Here is a 19,610-nt window from a genome sequence, read left to right on the forward strand (position 1 = left end):
CGCACGCAGAGTCCGCCCCAGCCCTGATCCTCCTCCTAACTCTTCATGCTCCGGAGGGAGAGGAAACCCCACAGTTGACGAGTAAGGACCAAACCCACACCTTCTACCAACGGGGCTCCTCCAGGGCTGTCCCCTGAAGAAAGCAAGCGGCGTTTTGTGGAGGTTCTTTTTAACTGTAAATTGCCTCACGTCTGGGGTCTCTGGTAGCAAAATCAACCCGGTCCCTCCTCTGTCACTGGACAGCCACAGGCAGGAGAAGAAGGTGAGGCTTTTCCACTGTGATTTTTCTCTTCCTGAACTGGGACAGACTTCAGCTGGCCCCCGAGCCAGATTCCTCTCCAGACTCTCCTTTCCTAGACCCAGAGGCAAGTACAAGCCACTGTGGTCTTCAGTCTGTCCTTCCCCACACGCCGCAGGCGGCCAGCACCAGAGGCCCAGCCCACGGTGGCCAGGAAGACCTGGCTGACTCTGGGCGGGGGTCAGCTTCTGCCCCATCTCTGCTAGCGACTCCACCGCGACGTTCTGCTGCTCTGGGATTTGCCCCAGTTTAATCAGCTGCGTTCTCTGTGCTGTCCGGCCACGTCCCTCCAAAGGGGACGGCACAAGACTGGGAGCCAAGAATTAACACCCGACGGTCTTCATCTCGTTGCAAGGTCGGCCATCCGCGGCGGCCATCCGCTCCGAAGATAGAATTCACATTCCACGCGATTCGTCTATTTAGACTGCACAATTCTACAGTGTTGGATATGCTCACAGAATTGTGCAATCCTCGCCAAGATCATTTCTGGGACATTTGTATCACTCCCCCAAAGGCCTCCTGCTCCTCAGCAGTCCCTCCTCTCCCCGCCCCTTCTCCAGGCCAAGACAGCTGCTCTTCTACTTGTCTCTCCCATCCGTGTTTCATCGTCCACCTCGTCTGACCGCTGGGCGGACTCTGGGCTCCTCTGTTCGGTTTGGAGAACTCTGCGTGACGTGGACTTCCTGTTCTGACCCACTTGGTCTGGAATCTCTCCTCTCGTTTTCAGTGCACATTCCCTACCCTCAGCCTCCTCACCACACCCCAGATCCCTCAACCTCCGGGTGTCCTACATGGCTAATTCCGTGGACTTGGGTTGCCCCAATCCTGCACGTTCTAAAGAAAGAACTAGCCCTGGCCGGGGCCCCGGAAGATAAGCAATAGGCCCTGGAGGTCTCCTGCCTGCTTCGAGTGTCTCACGGGCCTGAGGCCCTGGACCACACTAGTTTAAGCTCTGGGTGAGGGAGGCGGAGACTGCACGGCCAAGGCCAGTCGCCCGGCACGCCGTGCCTCCATGACTGACCGCCACTGAAAACCGGGAAGGCCAAGGCTCGGGAGAGCTTCCCTGGTTGGCCCTGCTCCGTACCTGCGGTTCAGTGTCACCGCCGGGACATGAGGTGCTGTCTGTGCAGCCCCACGGCAGAGGACAGCCCGAACCTCACACCTGGTTCTCCTGGACTCTGTCCTATGCATCTTCTTCCTTTCCTGATTTCCATCTGTGCCCTTCTACTCTAACAACGTGGTAAAGGGAAGCATGGCTGCTTTTCTGAGTTTTGTGAGTCCTTCTGTTGAATCATCATCACACCTGAGGGCAGTCTGGGGACCCCAAACACACTCATTTTTCACTCCCAGCCCTCTAATTGTGCTGTCTCCCAGATGCGATGTCAGCCTGCAAGTCCCAGAAAGTCCCATCCTTTCCAAGAGAGACAGCACATGGGGAAGAGTACGGACTCTGGGCGACGTGACTGGCCTGCTCGCTTCTCTCTCACTAAGCCTGTGACCCTGAGAAAAGTGCTCGCCCCGTCTGTGAAATGGAGACCATGATGATACTCACTTCCAAGGGCATCCGGTGTAGATGGATTTGAAATGTGTACAGCATAAGATTAAAACCCGGCACATGGAAAATTCCAACATTAATTACGGTTTTTATGAGCTCTCCATCCGCTCCACTCACAAAGCTAACCCCCCTCCCGTCAAGCCACACTTCCTTGCACTTAAATGCAACTGTGCCCACTTGGGTCCCGGGTCTCCAACCAGCCCAGCACCTCCTTTGGGAGGACCACGGCCTTCACCGACCCTGTCCCCCTAAAGTCCCTACAAGGCTGAGCACAAAATTGGTTCCTAAAATACATTTGCTGATGCCTAGGGAAGAGATCTCTGTTTAAAAGTCTAGAAAAATCGGGTTTTCCATGTAAGGATTTCCCCGTGTGTAAGCCAGTGATATTCCCCTAGGAAGGGAGAAAAAAACCCTTTTCCACTATATACATTTGTGTATAGAATCTGAGACACCAGCAGCCACACAAATCCAGGACAGCCCTTTCAACTAACAGCCTCTAATGGTTCCTGTGCCTTATAATTATATGTTAAAATTATATGTTGGATTTAGGATGGCTAATTATTAATCATCAGCCTGAATTAGTTATTAATGAGTAATGCCACTAATTACAGGGTCACCTAGCACAGAGCCGGCGGGCACCCCCAGCACCACCCAGAAGATGCCTCATTCAACTGCAGACAGCCCCCAGAAGCAGTGCCCTGGAAAATGGCCCATTTCTGGTGCCACCGGAGACCCCGGCCTCCTGGTAAAACTCTCGGATTTTACAGCTGGAAAGAACTGGGAAGATTAGCGATTGCCACGCTGCGAGCTACACACCTTCTGCAGGCTGCTGAGCTCAGTGAGGTTTCTGTGAATTCACGACGCACCCAATCTGGGTGTCTCCAGGCTGTGTAGACTAGATCCCCTTTCTGCTACTGGTTTCCAGATAGGAGGACATTATGTTACAAATCATAAAATTTGAGTTCATATCCAAGTACAACTGAATTCATAGTAGTTCTTTTGTCAAGGAATTCTCATGAGAGATTTGTCGGATGTTCCCAGATCCCCCAAACCGCCGTCAACGACGCCTTTGTCCTTGGTTGGCTCACCCACTCTCTTTCCTTCTGGAAAAGACTCCAGACCTTTATCACTTTCCCATGACCCCCCACACGAAGGCCTAGCTCCCACTCTTAAGGGTGACTTCTCCTCCTCTTCCCCAAAGAGAACGTGGTCATAAACCATGAGCTCTCTCCTCCTGCTCTCCAAGACCAAACCGCCATCTGAGTTCATGGCCTGACCTCGTCCCCGAACTCCGGGGTCCTCCGCTCCCACCAGCCCCTCCCTCCCTCCTGTGTCTCCAGACCTTCCCTCTCCTTGCGCCGTGGCTTCAACTGTACGTAGTGTTTAGAAATGTTTTAGAAATTTTTTTTTTAAGATTTTATTTATCTGACAGAGAGAGATCACAAGTAGGCAGAGAGGCAGGCAGCGAGAGAGGAAGGGAAGCAGGCTCCCTGTGGAGCAGAGAGCCCTACACGGGGCTCGATCCCAGGACCCTGGCATCATGGACCCAAGCTGAAGGCAGAGGCTTTCACCCACTGAGCCGCCCCGGCGCCCCTGTGCGTCGTGTTTAAACGGCAGTCTTCCTGTCCTCACCTGGGAAGAGGACGTTCGAGCAACAGACGACAAATTCAGGGAGATCGGGCAGGAGTTCCAAAGTCGGAAGCTGAGAAGCAGCTGGTAAGGGAGTGGCCTTCAGGGGACAATGTGTGAGGAGAGCTCCCCCAGAGTGAGGTGCTCCCCGGAGCAGGGGGTCTTACCGTCTGACCCAAGCCTGACGGCCAGTGCTCCCGGCAGCAGAAAACCCCCTCACCCCTCCCTGCCGCAGGGGTAGGGAAAGTGGCCTGTGGAGCAGAGCGGAGCCCGGGTAGACAGGGGTGTCACCTCTCAGTGTGTGACTCCTGGGACGCAGACACGGAACCCAGAGCAAATGCTGACCCGTGACCACTTTCAAAAGGGCCATCATTAAAGCTCGGTATAGAAAAGGAGGGAACTACTCACATTACAACACAGACGAACCTCGCAAACCGTGGGTGATGTCAAAGAAGCCAAGCACAAGCCCCGGGACTGTATGGTTCCGCGCGCACGAACCGTCCGGAACAGGACGTCCAGAGACAGACAGCAGATGCCGCTGCCAGGGACGCGGCGGGGGTGGGGGAGGGTGGAGTGGGGAGGGGGGAGGGGTGAGTGTCTACTGGGGAGGGAACTGGGCAGGAAGTGCTGATGCGTGCACAGGAGTGCGAGTGCAAGGAACACCACTGAATCCGATACCATAAAATGGTTAACATGTAAAATTTGTGTCACGTGCGCTTTACCACCTTAAATAAAATCGTCAGCAAAACAGAAAAAAAGGAAGGCCTAGAATCGCACCCTAGAAGACACAGAAACCATCTACGTGTCCGTCGATGGGTGAACTGGACCGAGAAGGCGTGACGTGCCGGAGAAAGAAGAAAATCCCACCGTCTGCAACACACGGATGGACCTTGAGGGCGTCCTGCCGAGGGTCAGACGCCAGACGGAGAGACACAGGTAGGGAGTGAGTGCTCCCGCGTACGGGGCTCGTCAGGGAGCAGAGATCAGCACAGCGGGGGCCGGGGGCCGGGGGCCGGGGCTGGGGGGAGCGGCGAGGCGCTGGGCCAAGAGCAGACACGGAACCTCAAGCCGGGGAGTTCCGGAGATCGGACGGACGCACGGTGACCGCGCGTGTTAGTAACCGCCTGCAGGCTCCAAGTCAGCCGAGGGAAGAGATCTTGAGGGCTCCCACCCTTTCAAAGACAGTGACTTTGTAAAGTGATGGACGCGTTCCCTGACCTGACCTCGGCAGCCATTTTGTGCCAGAACACTGTCCCCAGTAAGTACACACAGTTCTTGTTTGTCAATCATCGCTCAGGAAAGCTTGAAAAAAATAAGTGCTTAAAATGCATATGTAAATTTATGAATTAACTACCTGGAAGTAAAAGGCAGCTCTGCAGCACAGGGACCCCAGCAGTTAGAGGGTGCGGGGCGGACGCTAAGCCAGAGGCGGAAAGAGCACGGGAAGAGGCCCAAGGAGGGAGAGTCCCTGCCGCCTTGATAAAGCAGGATCGAGGCTCAGATTGCCCGGCCCTACATTGGACAACGGGAAGATCCTTCCTCCGCACCTCCCGTGGGACAGAGGAGTGAGCAACAGGCCACTCCCCTACTGCAAAGGGTCAGCGAGGGACAGGAGGGCATCTTATTCAGCACGGAGCCTAATACAGAGCTTGAACTCACCACCCTGAGATCAAGACTTGAGCTGAGATCAGGCGTCGGACGCCTAACCGACTGAGCCACCCAGGTGCCCTGAAGCGTTCTTAAATTCAAGGAGGTTCAAGTTTTTATGATGACAGGAGATGGGACAATATCCATAGTGCACTGAGGCTGATGTGTGACGTAAGTGGCCCCAGGACTTGCCTAACCCAAGAGTGATAAGAAACATCACGAGGTCTACCGGGGTTTCCATCAGGGCAGGAGAAGGCTCACGGCACCGAGGAGGAGGAAACCGAGACAGCGGGGTTTGACCGTTACACCCAGGAGTTCTGCTCTCCCGCGCCCTGGGGTGCACGCTCAGTTTCTCCCATTCCTAAAATCACATCACCTGATCTCTCCTCACCCTCCTCCGCAGCTTCCGCCCTCCCCCCACCGAGTCCAGGCTGCCCCAAACCCCTCACTCGCTTCCCCAAGGTCTTCATACTCCATCCGTCCCTCCGCACACTGCCAGCTGGCTTCGGACCCGAATGCTCCCTTAAAACGGTTTCAGCAAGGCCATGAGGGGCTGAGCCCTTCAACCCAGTGGTGTGCCGGGTCTTCCCGTTATTAAATCTCTTACTCCCCGACTGTCCTCATACATCTCTGATCATTCACCAAGACCCGTCAGTCTCCCTTACGGAGGCTCCCTCCGCCCCAGAAATAGTCAGGCTCTCCTTGTCTTTCTCTAAAGGACCTCTGGGCACTGCCGCTCTCTCTCTGATTGCTCGGGCGGACGGCTCTTCAGAGCCTCAACTGTCACTCACCCATTCGGTCATTCACTGAAGATTCTCAGCAGACGACTAAGTGCCAGGTAGTAGGTGAGCAGGGGGTCCGCAGCCGTGACCCAGCCACACTCCTGGCTTCACAGGTCTACGGTCTGGTGGGCGATAAAGACGGTAGAGAGAGGCTCTCCGACTGGGAGAGGCAAGTAGGAACGCAGCACTGGTTCGTAACAGGAGCCCTGCGAATCATTCGGGCCTCACGAAGTTTATGAAATTATATGAAAAGTTCTGTCCGATCGGACAAGTTCAGGGTCGATACGATCTATGCCTTTCATTAGCTTAGGCAAGAGGTCCTTGACTCAGAAACATTACCGATGTGACCCTGGACATAGTGTCACTCTGGAGAAAAATCAGGGCTTATACAAAGACGTGAGACCTTGCTCTGCGAGGCAAGAGCTGGACCGGGCCCTCAGTCCTTCCCTGAAGAGTCCCGGCAGCAGAGGGCAATGACACATAGTGGAGGCCACGGGGACCTCGTAAGGCTTAACTCAAGCTCCTGAAAGCCTAACTAAGCTTCTCCTGCAGCTCCGAGTAACCCTTCCCCAAACCCCCCAGTCCCACGGTCACGCCACACAGCGCAGGTGCCCAGGCTCCCGGTGTGAGAAGCAGGGATATGGCTGTCCTGGGAATGACACAAGTCTCCTGCACAGCGTCGAAAAAGAGGGATTTGGGGGCCAATATTTAGAAAACAAGAGACTTCATGGAATGATCTGGATTTGTGTGTTCTCTTCAAAGTCTGAGGACCCAGCAAAGGCCAGCCCTGGGTCCCTGCCCCCCGGCTAGCACAGTCCCCTGGGGCTGGGAGCAGCTGCCTTCTTGGGGGGGCGCAATGCATTCTTCAGCCCCCGCACCCCACCCCCATACCCAGACTCTGCTCTGCGTCACGGCACCGGCCCCCTCTCCGCTCTAGCGGCCCTGGTGGACACAAAGGAGGGCAGAGAACAGATGGAAAACCGTGGAAATAAACCATTTACCAGGCAGGGGAAAAGCACCTATAGAGGAAGAAAAGGGAAAGAAGTAAAACAGAAAAGTTACACATTTTCCTCTTTTTTAAGGATATAAATTTTCTTAATGCAAAATCTCCTGTATTATGTCGTCACCTGGGAAGACTCGGCGTCCACGGCTCACCCGGCCGCGCCCTGTGGATGGTGAAATGCTCCCCCCACCGTGCCCTTCCCCCAAAATAAAACCATTGCTCCCGAAGCGTTAGGATCACCGTCGGGGAGCAGAAACGACCATGTCCTCACCTGCAAGAAATCCTAGTGTCTCTGCACGGCACCATCAGAAGGGCCATAAACCTCTGTCCTGTAAGAACAGCTCCATCCGCCATTAACAAACTACGCATTTCGTCAGTTGTGATGCATTAAGAAGAGATGGCTGGTATTTGATTCTGTTTTGTGCGTCAGAGATACAGGCAGTATTAATGACTCACGGCCACAGCTCTGTTTTCTTGAGTCTTTGTAGAGCGCGCATCAATCATCTGCTAATATTACCGTAACTCACAAAATACAAGCCACATTTTCGCATGGTGCCTTTCATATGTAGGAATAGCGGTTTTCTGGGCACCTGACCGCACGCCACTGCTCCCACTGCTTCGCCTCTGGGGTAGCACCGTGTCAGCCCCCTTCCCGTATCCGTGGCGGCCGGAGGTCAGGGAGGAAGCGCCATGTGTGTTCGGCTCAGCAGTGTTGAGTTCCTCCATGTTGTTCCGCACCCGAACCCACAACGCTTTCCATCTTGCAAAGCCGAAACTCGGCACTGTCGGGTAACACACCCACGCCTCTCTTCTCCCAGCACCTGACGACCACCGATCCTCCATCTCCGTAAATCTGGCCGTGCTCGGTACCTCACAGGAGTGGAACCATACAGGATGTGGCTTTGGTAACTGGTTTATTTCATTTAATGTGATGTCCCCAAGGTTCACTGATGCTGTAGCTTATATGGGAACCTCCTACCTTTGTTAGGGCTGAGTGATATTCCGTTGCATGTACACCCCACGTTTTATCCCCCTTCCATCCGTCGGTGGACGCTTGGGTCACCAGCACCCTCTAGCTGTTTTGAATTAGTGCTGCCAGGAACATGGGTGTGCAACTCTCTCTCTGAGAGGCTGCTTTCAACTCTTTTGGGTCCGTACCCAGATGTGACACTGCTGGACCACATGGTAATTCTGTTTTTTAGAAATTCCTGAGGAACTCTCGTGCTGCATGATTTGGTATTTCTACGAGCAGTGCTCAAGGATTCCAATTTCTCCATCCTTGCCAACACCTGTTCCTCTCTGCTTGTTGGTTGGACAGTCCCACCCTAATGGATGTGAGGGGGCAGCCCACCATTAAATCCAAATTCCCCAAAGGTCGTGCTTTGCTCCCAGGCGACACCTTACTGATGAGTGTACGTAAGTATTTGCAAGAAGCCAGGAGCATGGCCTACAGCACGGCACTGAACATTGGGACTAGGATGGAAACTGAGGCACAGGACCTCTCTGGTGCAGGAAGTTCTAGGCCCAAAACATCGCCTTCCTTGTTGCACAGATCCACCCAGGGCAGCCCTACTCTAAAGCGATTAGGTCCTCAGCTCTCAGTCTGGGCAGGAAAATAAGAGAACCCGAGGCAACTTTGTTATTCAACATGTGACAACTATGAACTTCAGAACCACCTGTCGAAAGTCCTCGTCCTAGCGCACAGCTCCTTCTTGCCCCCTCCTTTAGATCAACAGACGCTGCCTCAAAACCAAGCCAAGGCAGGAAAGCGTCTCCCGCCTGTCCTAACTGAAGACAGAGCCCTGAAGGTCTGAAGCCACTTGGGCCCTTCAGCAAAACTCACAGAAGTTCCGAATGACTCAGGTCTCATGGTGAGAAACAGCCTCTGTGGTGGGCTGGACAACGCCTCCTCCCCTCCAAAAAATCCACATCCTAATCTCCGGAACCTGTAAACGTTTCCTTACGTGGGAAAAAGGACTTTGCAGATGAGGTCTTTTTGTGGGCTAGAGAGTTATCTTCGCTTCTGCACACGGGCCGTCAATGTCATCACAAGGGCGCATGGCAGGGAGGCAGAGACTTCGGAGGGAGGAGAAGGGCGTGTGATGAAGGAAGAGTGGAAAGGAGGGGGTGACGGAGCCACAGACCCAGGAACGAGGGGGTGACGGAGCCACAGACCCAGGAACGAGGGGGTGACGGAGCCACAGACCCAGGAACGAGGGGGTGACGGAGCCACAGACCCAGGAACGAGGGGGTGACGGAGCCACAGACCCAGGAACGAGGGGGTGACGGAGCCACAGACCCAGGAACGAGGGGGTGACGGAGCCACAGACCCAGGAACGAGGGGGTGACGGAGCCACAGACCCACAGGACCCAGGAGCCACACGAGGGGGGTGACGGAGCCACAGACCCAGGAACGAGGGGGTGACGGAGCCACAGACCCAGGAACGAGGGGGTGACGGAGCCACAGACCCAGGAACGAGGGGGTGACGGAGCCACAGACCCAGGACCCAGGAACGAGGGGGGTGACGGAGCCACAGACCCAGGAACGAGGGGGTGACGGAGCCACAGACCCAGGAACGAGGGGGTGACGGAGCCACAGACCCAGGAACGAGGGGGTGACGGAGCCACAGACCCAGGAACGAGGGGATGACGGAGCCACAGACCCAGGAACGAGGGGGTGACGGAGGCACAAACCCAGAGGGCTTCCAGAAGCTGGAAAAGGCAGGGAAAGGGATGCTCCCCGCCAGCCTCCAGAAGAAACCCCTCGCTGAGCACACCGTTAGCTCCGGAAAGCTCACTCCGGCCCTCTGACCTGCGGAACGCAGCGAGCACATCTGCGTGGTTTCCGGCCACCACGCCGGTAGTGATTTGTCACAGCAGCCGTGGGAGTACGGCGTCAGCGTCAGCCCACTGTACTCAACACCCCTTACGTGAGAGCTTCCCGGCTGGCGCGCTCTGGGGTACCGATGCCCTCATCTCCGTGAGCACCAGGGTGGGACGTGGGCGAGAGTCAGACAGGGCTGCACAAAGGCCCTCCAGTGTCACAAAAATACGGTTTTCTCCATGTTCCCACATCACCAAAAGGGGAGAGAGGGCTGCAGGTATGAAAGAGCCACAGGAATGACCACCCTGCAAACGTCACAGGCCAAGCTCTTGGACACAGACCATCAGACGGAGGGTGGATGACAGGTGGCGGACGTTCTCAACATTCCTATCTCTCTGTATCACCGTTTGATAAGCTACACCTGAAACCTTTAGCTAAAGACAAAGGCATTTCTTGCTTCCTCAGCAAGCCCTGACAGTAAGACACCGTCAAGTCCCAAAGTGGCTTCTGCCCACTGCTGGCCACCCCGGGTGGCCCCGCCTACACTCCCTCCCTCCGGGTTCCCGCGTCCCTGGGATCTGGGGACGCAACAGCCTCCAGAGCTGGCTGCACCGACCTGATGGGGAGAGACGGGTCTCCGGCATCCCACCAGTCTTTCGGGGGGCTGATGTACATGCACCACAGCTCCCAGCTGTAGCCGTGGGCCGAGTTCTCGTACCGCTGCACCTCAAACGTGTCCTGCTTGATGTTGTCGATGGACGGAAGGATCACTCGCTTCCGGTTCTCCTGGATTCGGGACAGAACCGGCTCGGCCCTGAAACACAGGGAAGGAGAAGTAAAGTCTTGCTCCTGTGGCACGCCCGCCCCCCCACTGGCACGGACCCCCACCCCACGTGGAATGCACAGAAGTGATCTATAGCGAAGGTGGCGGCCCTGGGTGGGCTGAGGCTCAGGTGGAAACTGAGGCATATGAGCGACCTGCCCGGAGTGGACCGTGCCCCTGGGAGCGCGCTCTGGAAGGCGGTGCCGTGTGGCCCACGCCCTGGCCCCTGGCCCCTGGGCCCGAGAGACCCAGGGCAAGAATTCAGAACGTGGGGGCCTCTCCCCACGAACGCCCCAGGCCTGTGTGTTGTGCCGAGGCCAGCCCGCCGGACTCCACGCGGTTCACCAGGCACACCGCACTCAGGCTTCCCAGTTCTGCCATTTCCCCTCTGGCACTGGTTGACATCTCTTGTTTCTTCTGCAGGAGCTGAATTTTCTCTCCCAAAATGGGTCACTTCTGCCCTTGATGGCCTGGTTTTAATAAGCATCTCACTAGTTTCTCGGTGTGTGTGACTGTTTCAGTTGTTTTAATTGATTATTTAATTGATTTCTTAAAAGGGATCTAATTGAATTGGTTAGCAGTGGCAGGAGAGAACTAATTAAATGCAAAGGCAGGCAGAGTCCTGCCTCCCAGCCAGCCCGGCCCCTCAGGGCTGCAGCGGGAGATGGGCAGGGACCTGGCTCGGGGTTCAAGGTGCAGCCCCGCCCACTCAGGAGAAAGCAGGTGGTCAGGCTCCCCCACCAGTGTGTGTCTCTCAGGCAGACGTCGGCAAGGGCTGTTTCCCAGATCCGAGAAGGCAAAGATGGCTCTCGCAAGCCAGGGCATTAATCTCCCTGCTTAGAACAGCGCTCGGCTTTGGAAAAGAGTCAAGTGAAAATACCGTTCCTCTGCATTACTTGGAGAATAATGAGAATGCTCGGCCTGCTTCCCATCTCTTTTCATTTCCAGCTATTGAATTACCTGTTGGCTCATCTCATCTTTCTATTTAAAATGAGCAATAAAACATACCCTGGGCCATTTACTGCCCCCAGTGCTTTTGCACGCACCACGCAGACTGAAGCCAAGTGGGACTGACTCGCTAGGGCTTCGAGACACGCTTCAGAGCTTCACCCCTCCAAACACCTGCTCCTGCAGTTCTCCTCCCGGGAGGAACGCCCTTGGCCACTGGCAGGAAGTCTAGTTACCTATGGAGTCTTACCAGATCAAGTGCCACCTCGTCCAGGAAGCCTTCCTTGGTTTCTCCTGGTAGGAAGGCTCTGCCCTTCCTCTCAGCTCTTGGACCATCTTCTCCATCTCATCAGGTCACCCTGACTATACCTTGCCTTTGCCACTGTTAGAACACACACAGTTTTTCCGCATGAGCTAATGGCCGCGGATAGCTATGGGCCAGTTACTACACACCAGGCACCATTCGAGGCGTCCCACAGGAGCCAGGGCGACTCATGGAAACCTCACAATGGTTCCAGGAGGTAGACAGTATGATCAGCATCGGACAAATGAGGTTACGTGGCTTGCCCCAGGCCACACAGCCAGCCGGTGGCAGAGCCGGGGTTTCTGACCTGGATGGCCTGGCTTCGCGCCCTGCCCATAAGCTCCACCGTGTCCTTGATGGGACCAGGGTCCCCCGGCTGGTCTGGTGGCTGCAGAGAAGCAATCAGTCGCCTGCCACTGTGCTGGGCTTCTGAGCTCGGGGGCAAGGCGGCTTTGTTCCACCAATGCTTCTGATGCTGCGGGGTGACCTCCCAGTGTGCGGGCAAAGATGCACCTGCTCCCAGTTACTCACAGCCCGCCCCGGGCACACCCTACCTTCCACGGGGCGGCCGGCTGTGCTTCCCGCAGCGCGGTGCTCTCCCTCCCGCAGCCCATCATCTGGGACCTGCTCTGGACAATGGGGTCTGAGCAGAAGAGACGACGTCACATCCAAGCAGAAACCCGCAGAGCCACAACAACGGGGCATCCCCGGCAGAGCTCTGCTTCCTGTTGCTTCAGACCGAGAGACAGGACACAGGTGTCCCGTTTCAATACTGAGCTGTTTGTCACTTTTAAACGGTCCCGTGTGCTGCCGTCCACCGGCGTCTTCAGGGGAAGATCGGAGCCGGGACGCAGCCTCCGAGGCCCAGAGACTTGCGGACTGCCTCTGGGGGACCCGCCGCGCTCACTCGCTCACCCCCTCGCGGGCACTCACTGCTCTGGCTGAGAAACACCCACCACCTACTCGCATTCTTAGGTAACAGCACGACTCTCTGGCGTTCCCCAGACCCACAGCCTGTAGCTAACACACCTGGATCTGAAACACTGGGAGAACCGTAGCCCATCGGGGTGGTGAATAGGACTTCATCGAATCAATAGGTGAAAACAGCCTCACTTTAGCAATGATCAGATTGTTCGTCTACAGACTGGTTTTTGCTTTCTTTCTTTTTTTTTTTTTTAATTTGGGGTTTCTCGAAGTGGCTGTCTTCACACTGTTCATTAGCCCGTGACCAGGGTAGAATTACACGGTCCGACCCCCCCTCCCCTGCCCGGCCCCAAGCAATTCCTGTTTCAGACCTCATGGTTAACAGCGTAAGGCATTTTAGTACAAGTGTCCACGAGTCCTGAATCAAATCTCTGCTCTCTTCACAATCAAGTACACTGGCATATAAAATAAAATGCATCACGACTCCTTTCCCACATGGCCTCTTATGGCCAGATTTCCATTTTATGTACACAGGACGACAGCCTAAGGGCTGTTAAATGTCAGTGCTCCCTTCCAGGAAGAGAGAACAAATTCTAACTCTTTAAACAAAAAAGAAAGAGTCTCAGAAGGACTTTACTAAGTGACCACATGTTAACCTGTACAAAGTTAAGCTGTTTTTAAGCTACAGACTCCAAGCAACTGAACTCAAATGTCCTGGTTTCTCTATACTACATTTAGGCTAATAATTGCAAAACTAACACCAGTTTTAAAAATTGCTATGACCAATTCCGTCGGCTTTAGCAAGGTACTTTAAGTTACAGGGAAAAACAAAACAAAACCCTCCTTGAGGTTTCAGAATGCAGAACACGTGTGCAGAAGAGCTCCAGACGGAGAAGCAGTGGCTGACCGGCTCCCAGATAAGATGAAAATCCTTGTCGTCAGAAATCACTGAGGTTGGAAATTACGAGAGCAGCATAACGCAGTGAAAGTTGAGACACAGTGTCTACCTTGTAATGAGGAACCACCAGGGACTACAGGTCACTCCGATAGACATGTGGAAACTGAGTGTGATGGGCTAAGGCTGGAACAGAGACCAGGTAGACCACGGGCTACTTGAGTCCTGCCCGATTCTGAACCCCAGCTGAATGACCAACTGTCCCAGCTTGCCTAGGACTTCTACTGCTGCAAGTCCTGCATTTGGGGAAATCCCTCAGCACTAGGCAGACCTGAAGAGTTGGTCACCCCACCCCTGGCCCAGGACAGCATCTGGAACCGTGGCAGGCACCCAGGAAATATGTGTCGAAAGGATGACTCAGGCAGCCACTGTGCAAGTTTCGGTGCAAGGTGTGAGGTGGGGGAGTGGGGTCTAGGCCAAGGGGAAAGGGCAGGCGTGCGAGATGTGCGAGATAGAAGGGAAAACCAGGCAGAGCTAGAGCTTGATGAGAGCCAGAGGCTGACTGGGTGAGTGACATAACCGGGAGGAAAGAATCAAGTGAAAAGAGATGTGGGCAGAGCCACCAGTTTTGACAGAAAAGAAACCGGGAGGCAAGGATGTGGCGAGAAAGGCCAGACGTCCCGTGGGACATCGGAGTCCATCTGCTGGGTGGCCTCCAGCTCAACGGTTCTCAACCCTGAGTGCGCAGCAGCGTCACCTGGAGGGCTGCTTAAAGTGGATCGCTGCACCCACCCCTAGAGCTTCTGATTTCAGAGGCCTTGGGGGAGCCCAAGGATCTGCTTCTCGAACAAGTTCCCAGATGCTGCTGCTGGTCTGGGGACCACAATCTGAGAATTGTTTATGAGATATAAACAACTCCGAAGCATGGGGGAGGTCAGGGCGGCAAGCATACAGCCCTGTGTCACCAGGTCTGAGGGCGGCAGAAACACCAGGAAGGAAACTAGTGTCTGAGATGACACCAGCTACCTATGTGCACCTGGAAGAGGCAGGGTCAGCCCTGACCCCGTTTCCAGTCTTCATGGGCTCGCGCGGGTAGCCATTCTCTGATCTGGCCATGAAAGAGATTCTAAAGTCTGTTGCAAATGAAGGAGAAGAAATGATTTAATGTGTCAGTGGTGACGGGACGGTGGCTCTTCAATCTGGTACTGTGAACAACGTGTATTCAAGATGGTGCCCGTGAGTCGACACGTTACAAACATGATTTGTGAGATGAAAACTCTGCTTCTCAGTAATTCAACAAACTGAGCACAGGTTATTTAACCTCTACGCTGCTCTGTCGCCGGTGGTCAGTCAGCAGCAATCACATGACGGCTCTTCTCAGCTGGGAAGTCCTAACCCACTGTCAGCGCTCACTGAGGGATCTGGGCATTCTGATGCTTTGCTAGTCTTGCTTCCCAAGCCGCCTCCTCTCCCTGGGGCTCCCCACCCCCCATTTCTCCCAGATCGATCTTTTCACCACCTGGGAAACCCCTGGGGGCCACATCTGTAGAGATGAACCCTCCCCTTCCTGCATATGATGTCACAGATGGTCCCATGGGTTCCAGGAGGCTCTCCCTGAGTAGGCAGCATTAGAAATGGATCTCTTTCCTCCAAACAGCACTCAACCATCCTCAGACAAGGGAACACGCCAGTGGGAGAAGAGAATACATATGGCTGTCTTGTCCCCTTAGCAAGGATTATCTTGAGTTCTGGCAATCAACCTCACGTTCTGCCGGGCATTTGGATGACGATGGGGAGGGTGATATCCACAATGAAGAACAGGGGGTACGGCACGTTTGTCCCTGCTTCCCTGTTCTGTCCCCGACTAACAACCAGTCCTTCTCCATTGTTCTGGCAGCCCCAGAGGAAACAGGCAAAGTTCCACCTCCCAGATTCTAATTGCTCCTGACCACATTCCTGTGGGTCTCGGTGCCCCCGGGGTCCAGCCTGTGACCTACCAGCCAGCGGTGAACTCCACGTGGGCATCAAAGAAGCCAGTGACCTGGCCCGTGGCCACCTTCCAGCCCTCGATGCGAGCTCGGATCAGGCCCTCTCTCTTCTGGTTGCGCACCACCTTCACCAGCCCGGGGTAGCGCTTGTGCACGTACTCCTCCAGGGGGGCCTTCAGCTCCTCTGCAAAGGATAAAATGCAAGAAGGTCCATGAACACGTCATGTCACCCATGCGTCCGACCCACTGCGATGCCAGCGGATCCTCAGGGAGCTCGAGAGGCAGAGAAGTGGACATGCTAGTAGTGTTAGTCAGGAGACAACTGGCTCAGCAAGAGCGTCGGGAGACAGCCGACACGCCAACGCAGAACAGCCGTGTTCGCCCCACGTCCAAGCCACACAGCTGGACAGAATCCACATCGGGCTTTAACGTTCTGACCGCTCCAGGCCAGCAGATGCCTTCTGAGGTTGCTTCTCTTTGTGGCCTTTCCTCCTTTCTAGGCCAGCATTTCTGCCCCCCCACCGTCCCCTGGGTCCTGTTATTCAACTTCTAAACACGTTTTCCCATCAGCGCACACACTGGTTCTTCGAGTACGTATCCTGGGTGGTCCAGTCCCACAGTCACGCACCAGATGCACAGCTAACAAGATTGCTGCTGTGGTCTCAGTTTAACAAAGGAATCTTTGCCTAGTAGCAGAAGTGCTGCCCTACCAGAGATCCAGCAGCCTCCATTCTGCGACAAGCAGGTGGTATACAGTGTGTTATTTATATGATCCAATTTAATCCTTACAGCAACTAGGAGGGAGCTAGATTGATTCCATTAATTACCTGGATTCATCCCACTTTGCAAATGAAGAAACAGTCTTGGGGGAGCTGACCTGTCCTGAGGTCACACACTGAGTAATGGAAGGGCTAAGACACGCACCAAATATGTCTACCCCATAGACAGGACAGCTGACCCCTTTCTGTACATGAGAATCGCCAGATGGAGGGGGAGGGGAGGGCACTCACAGGTCTGCACACCGCGAGGATCCAGCCTTGGAGACGCTGCTACGGATCACTGCAGGCTGGGGAGCACACAAGCGGGCCACAAACCATCCTTCAAGAGACACTCTTCCCTCTGACGCCATTTGAGAGAAACCCAAAGAGGTTGTATTTACAGATGTCGTGTAGAACCCTCACTTCCTGGTTATACACAGCGACTTTGGGGAATTAAAGCCACAGATGTGAGCCTAGGTAGAGGCTGAGCTCTCTAGGTCACGGGTGACGTCCCGGGAATTGATGCTGCCATGGCACCCGGGAAGAATTGCAGAGGCCGGGGTGTGTAGCTGGTGGGAGCGGGGAGTCTCCGTGGCACGGAGACGTGGAGCGGTTCCTATCAAATGCCCACATGGTGAGGGAGTGGGAACCTGATGGGCCACACTGTGCACTCCCCAGAATCTACCTGTCGAAGCCTTACCCACCCCAGGTCCTCAGGACACGATCCTATCTGCAGAGACGGACTTGAAGGAGGTGATTAATTTGTTAGTGTGGCCCAGCATGACTGGTGGTCTTTTAAGAAGAGATTCGGAGGCACCGGGGGCCACCCACAAAGAGAAGGTGGTTCTCTGCAGGCTGCGGGGGAGACTCGGGAGACACTGACCCTGCGCACACCTTGGTCTTGGACGTCCAGCCTCCAGAACTGCTGGTCAAGCCGCCCAGTCTGTGGTCCTCAGTTATGGCGGCCAAGCAAACGAACACCAGGAGGGGGTATTTGGGAAGGGGAAAAAGTGGGAATCTGGATGGGGCAGGGGCATGACCCTCTAACAAGAAGTAGCATGTGCTTGGGTTTTTCAACACTGGAGTCGGGCCGCCTGGGATTCGGAACCCAGAGCTGCCACCAATCTCCTGAGTGGCCCTGGGAGCTTTAGCCAATCAGTTCAGGCCTCAATTTCCTCCTCTGCGGAAGGGGACGATCATCACAGCATGATTCCGTCCCCACCACACCCGTAGCGGTGTGGTGGGGACGGAATGAGTCCCTGTGAGGGAATGCCCAGCAAGGTCGCTGTCACAGTGTGAAGGCTCAACCCTGAGTTTCCCGTCTGCAGAGCCGTGGAGCACGTGGACAGAGACTTCAGAGCAGACCACGGAGCCCGAGGAAGCCGCCCCCAGAAGGGAACAGGCCTGCATGTTAGAACAGTGGCTCTCAAACTGGGGGCACATTAGCACCAACGGTGGGGGGGGGGCCCTCCCCCACAGTCCCATTTTCAGAAGGTTGGGGGTAAGGCCTGCGTGTCTGTGTTTCTAACAAGGCCCGGGGTGGGGGGCGGTGTCCATGCTGGAGTATGGGGAACCACACTGAGAACCACTGAGCTCAAAACACACAGGGCTTTCTTGGCGCATGCCGGGCACACTACACAGCCTGGAGAATTATTGTGCTTGGGGACGTCACCAACTGGTCTCTCCAGTACTCGCCCTCATCCCAGCGCCGGCGAGAGGTGAGGCCAGGCTGTGGGGACCCTCTGTTTTTCACTCTCCATGAGAGAAGGATAACCAAATACACGGGGTTTGGAGCTTCTAGAAACCTCTACCGGCTGAATGTTGGCGGGATTTTTCCCGTCTTCATTACACTTCTCGTAACAAGAGTTCTGACCAAGAGCGTGGGGCAGGCCAGGCTTGCTCGGGTCTTAACTTTTCCTCAGGAATGCCGGGCGGGCGGCCGGGGGATGAAGGGACATGCCGGGGCCGCGCACGGGCACCTCACCCGCGGAATGGCGCGGTGGGACACCTGCCCGTTCGCTAGGATCGGCGCGTGGCGGTAGGAATTTGGGGACTCTCCGTAAGTGCAGGGAGAGTATCCTGAATGCTGAGTGCTGAGTTCTACTCCAGGCACCCAGACACTGTCACCCTTTCGCTGCCGGGTGACTGGGACCCCCAGGGGCACTGTGTCCGGTCACTGGATGGCAGCTTCCAGACATGCATTCTCAACGTCCCCGGATACATAAACACACAGCGAAATGCCCAAGCACGGAACTGGGTCTTCTCAGGCGACAAAACCACTAGTGTCTGGGAGACTGGGAAGAGGTCACGAACCAGAAAAGAGAAAAAGGAGAGAAGTCGGAGAACACATCGGTGAGTCCACCTGGGGACAATGAGATGCCGGCAGACGTCAGGCAGACTGCTGAACCAACCAGCGACCCTGAGGTGAGGAGGAGGCACATGGTACTGGGAACACAATGGTGAGAGAGGACACTGTGAAAGAGCCCGGAGACTCTAGGGACGGAGTGCAGACTTGGGCCAGCACCTGGGGACACACGCGCATTCGGGAGGCAGGAAGAAGAGCCAGGAACAAGGCTGGCTACAAGCAGTGTCGTGGGGCAGAGCCTGTCATGGGTAGAGCTTCAAGAGGAGGCCATGTGCCTTCATGTCACAGATACATACAGAGTGCCTGCACGGCTGAAACGGACACAGTCCCTACCCTCAGAGCATAACCCAACATCCAAAGGCAGGAGAATCAAATGCATTAGACACACGGAGACCTGAGGATGGCTCACAGACCCAGTCAGCAAGCAGGCTCCTGATGGGACCAGAGAGAAAAAGGAATTCCCTTCTGGAAGCAGCTGTGCCCCACAGGGATAGGTCCGCATCAAGAGAAATGGGTGAGTGGGAAAGCTCCGGAGACTTCCAGAAACGAGTAATCCTGGTGGAGCACAGTTTTAACAGTCTGAGGCCCTGGGGTGTTGAGATTTGGAAATCGCCTTAAAGCAAGAGAGCCTACGAATTAACCATGTAAAAACAAGGCCCACAAGTTCACCAGGGAAAGAAGCCCGTTCCCAACCGGACCGTGGTAGGAAATGCCCCCCCGCCACCTGAGACCCTTCATCATCCTTAACAGAGGAAACCATGCTCGGACGTTACAACAACAGTAAGAAAAAAATTTACGTATGATTTTTCTCATCAGCAAACTCAGAGGAAAAAAAAAAAAACAACCAAAACTCATGTTGGCAAAAAT

General features: G+C 55.1%; 1 protein-coding gene across 1 annotated transcript in view; it reads right to left on the bottom strand.

Annotated features, from left to right (window-relative positions):
- The window catches only part of GALNT17 (polypeptide N-acetylgalactosaminyltransferase 17), a 419,652-nt gene that overhangs the window by 183,326 nt on the left and 216,716 nt on the right, over window positions 1-19,610 (bottom strand). The window contains exons 4-5 of the mRNA XM_004761697.3: window positions 15,630-15,804; window positions 10,355-10,552 (exon numbers count right to left, since the gene is read on the bottom strand). Coding sequence (XP_004761754.1) covers window positions 10,355-10,552; window positions 15,630-15,804 — 373 coding nt within the window. The remainder of the gene's footprint in view (window positions 1-10,354; window positions 10,553-15,629; window positions 15,805-19,610) is intronic.

This window comes from Mustela putorius, unplaced genomic scaffold, assembly GCF_011764305.1.
Source record: "Mustela putorius furo isolate JIRA1106 unplaced genomic scaffold, ASM1176430v1.1 tig00000139_pilon_pilon_pilon, whole genome shotgun sequence".
Classification (NCBI taxonomy): domain Eukaryota; kingdom Metazoa; phylum Chordata; class Mammalia; order Carnivora; family Mustelidae; genus Mustela; species Mustela putorius.